Here is an 857-nt window from a genome sequence, read left to right as displayed (position 1 = left end):
GCACAGGGGGGTGGGGGGCCCTTGACAGCTGCAGGGCTAGGATCTCAACAGTCACCCTCACGCCCACGATTCCCTGTGACCTGAAGGTTCCCCAAGACTCAAACCACTGGGGAAGCGGGAGGGTGAGGGAGAGGGGAGGCCAGTTTACCACTCTAGCAAGTTCTAAGGAAAGCCTAGAATTCGTCATGATTATCTATAGCCAATCAGAGGAGGGCTGACAGCAGGCAGAGGCCTCCGCCAAGTCAAGGTGAGGCCCTATCTTTGCAGAGCCCGGAGGAGAGGGCAGGGGAAGTGCCTTGTACAAACATGAAGACCCCCACAGGGGCCCTGGGTGACACTGGAGGAGGCCAGCCGGCCCGGGGAGGACCAGCCTGGGCTCCCCCTGCCAGCATGGGGAGGACCAGCCTGGGGAGGACGGGCGAGGGCTCCCCTGCCAGCCCGGGCAGGACGGGCGTGGGGAAGGAACAGTTAATGAGAGCGCTCGCTGTGCACGTTACAACAAAGGGCTGGCAGCTCCTGGAGGAAAGGGCTTGGGAGCTGCGCTCAGACTTGTCAGTCAGCGGAGCAGCAGCCGGCGCCGCCCGCCGGGCGCACCCTCATTACATGTGTCTGTCTGGCTGACCGGTGTGTCCATCTGCTCCCAGACGCTGCTGCCCCGCCGGCGGCCCCGGCTGCTCCCTGGCGGGACTCAGGGCGGATTTGTCTGGCTCCGGGTCACCCCTGCCCCTCTCCCTGGGAGGCTCCTGACTTATGGTGGCCGGGGACTTCCTGCAGCTTCGGCCGGGCTGGGACTCCGAGGATGGACGAGGCGGCGCTGCTGCGGGAGCGGCTGCAGGCCATCACGGTAGTGCGCGCTC

General features: G+C 65.6%; 1 protein-coding gene across 1 annotated transcript in view; it reads left to right on the top strand.

Annotated features, from left to right (window-relative positions):
* Positions 1-768: 768 nt before the first annotated feature.
* Positions 769-857, top strand: part of PALMD (palmdelphin) — a 58,488-nt gene continuing 58,399 nt past the window's right edge. Inside the window, exon 1 of the mRNA XM_014549653.1 lies at positions 769-844. Within this exon, the coding sequence (XP_014405139.1) occupies positions 800-844 (45 nt within the window). The 5' untranslated portion in view covers positions 769-799. The remainder of the gene's footprint in view (positions 845-857) is intronic.

Source organism: Myotis brandtii, unplaced genomic scaffold, assembly GCF_000412655.1.
Source record: "Myotis brandtii unplaced genomic scaffold, ASM41265v1 scaffold565, whole genome shotgun sequence".
NCBI classification, from domain to species: Eukaryota; Metazoa; Chordata; class Mammalia; order Chiroptera; family Vespertilionidae; genus Myotis; species Myotis brandtii.
This window is presented reverse-complemented; position numbering and strand designations above follow the sequence as displayed.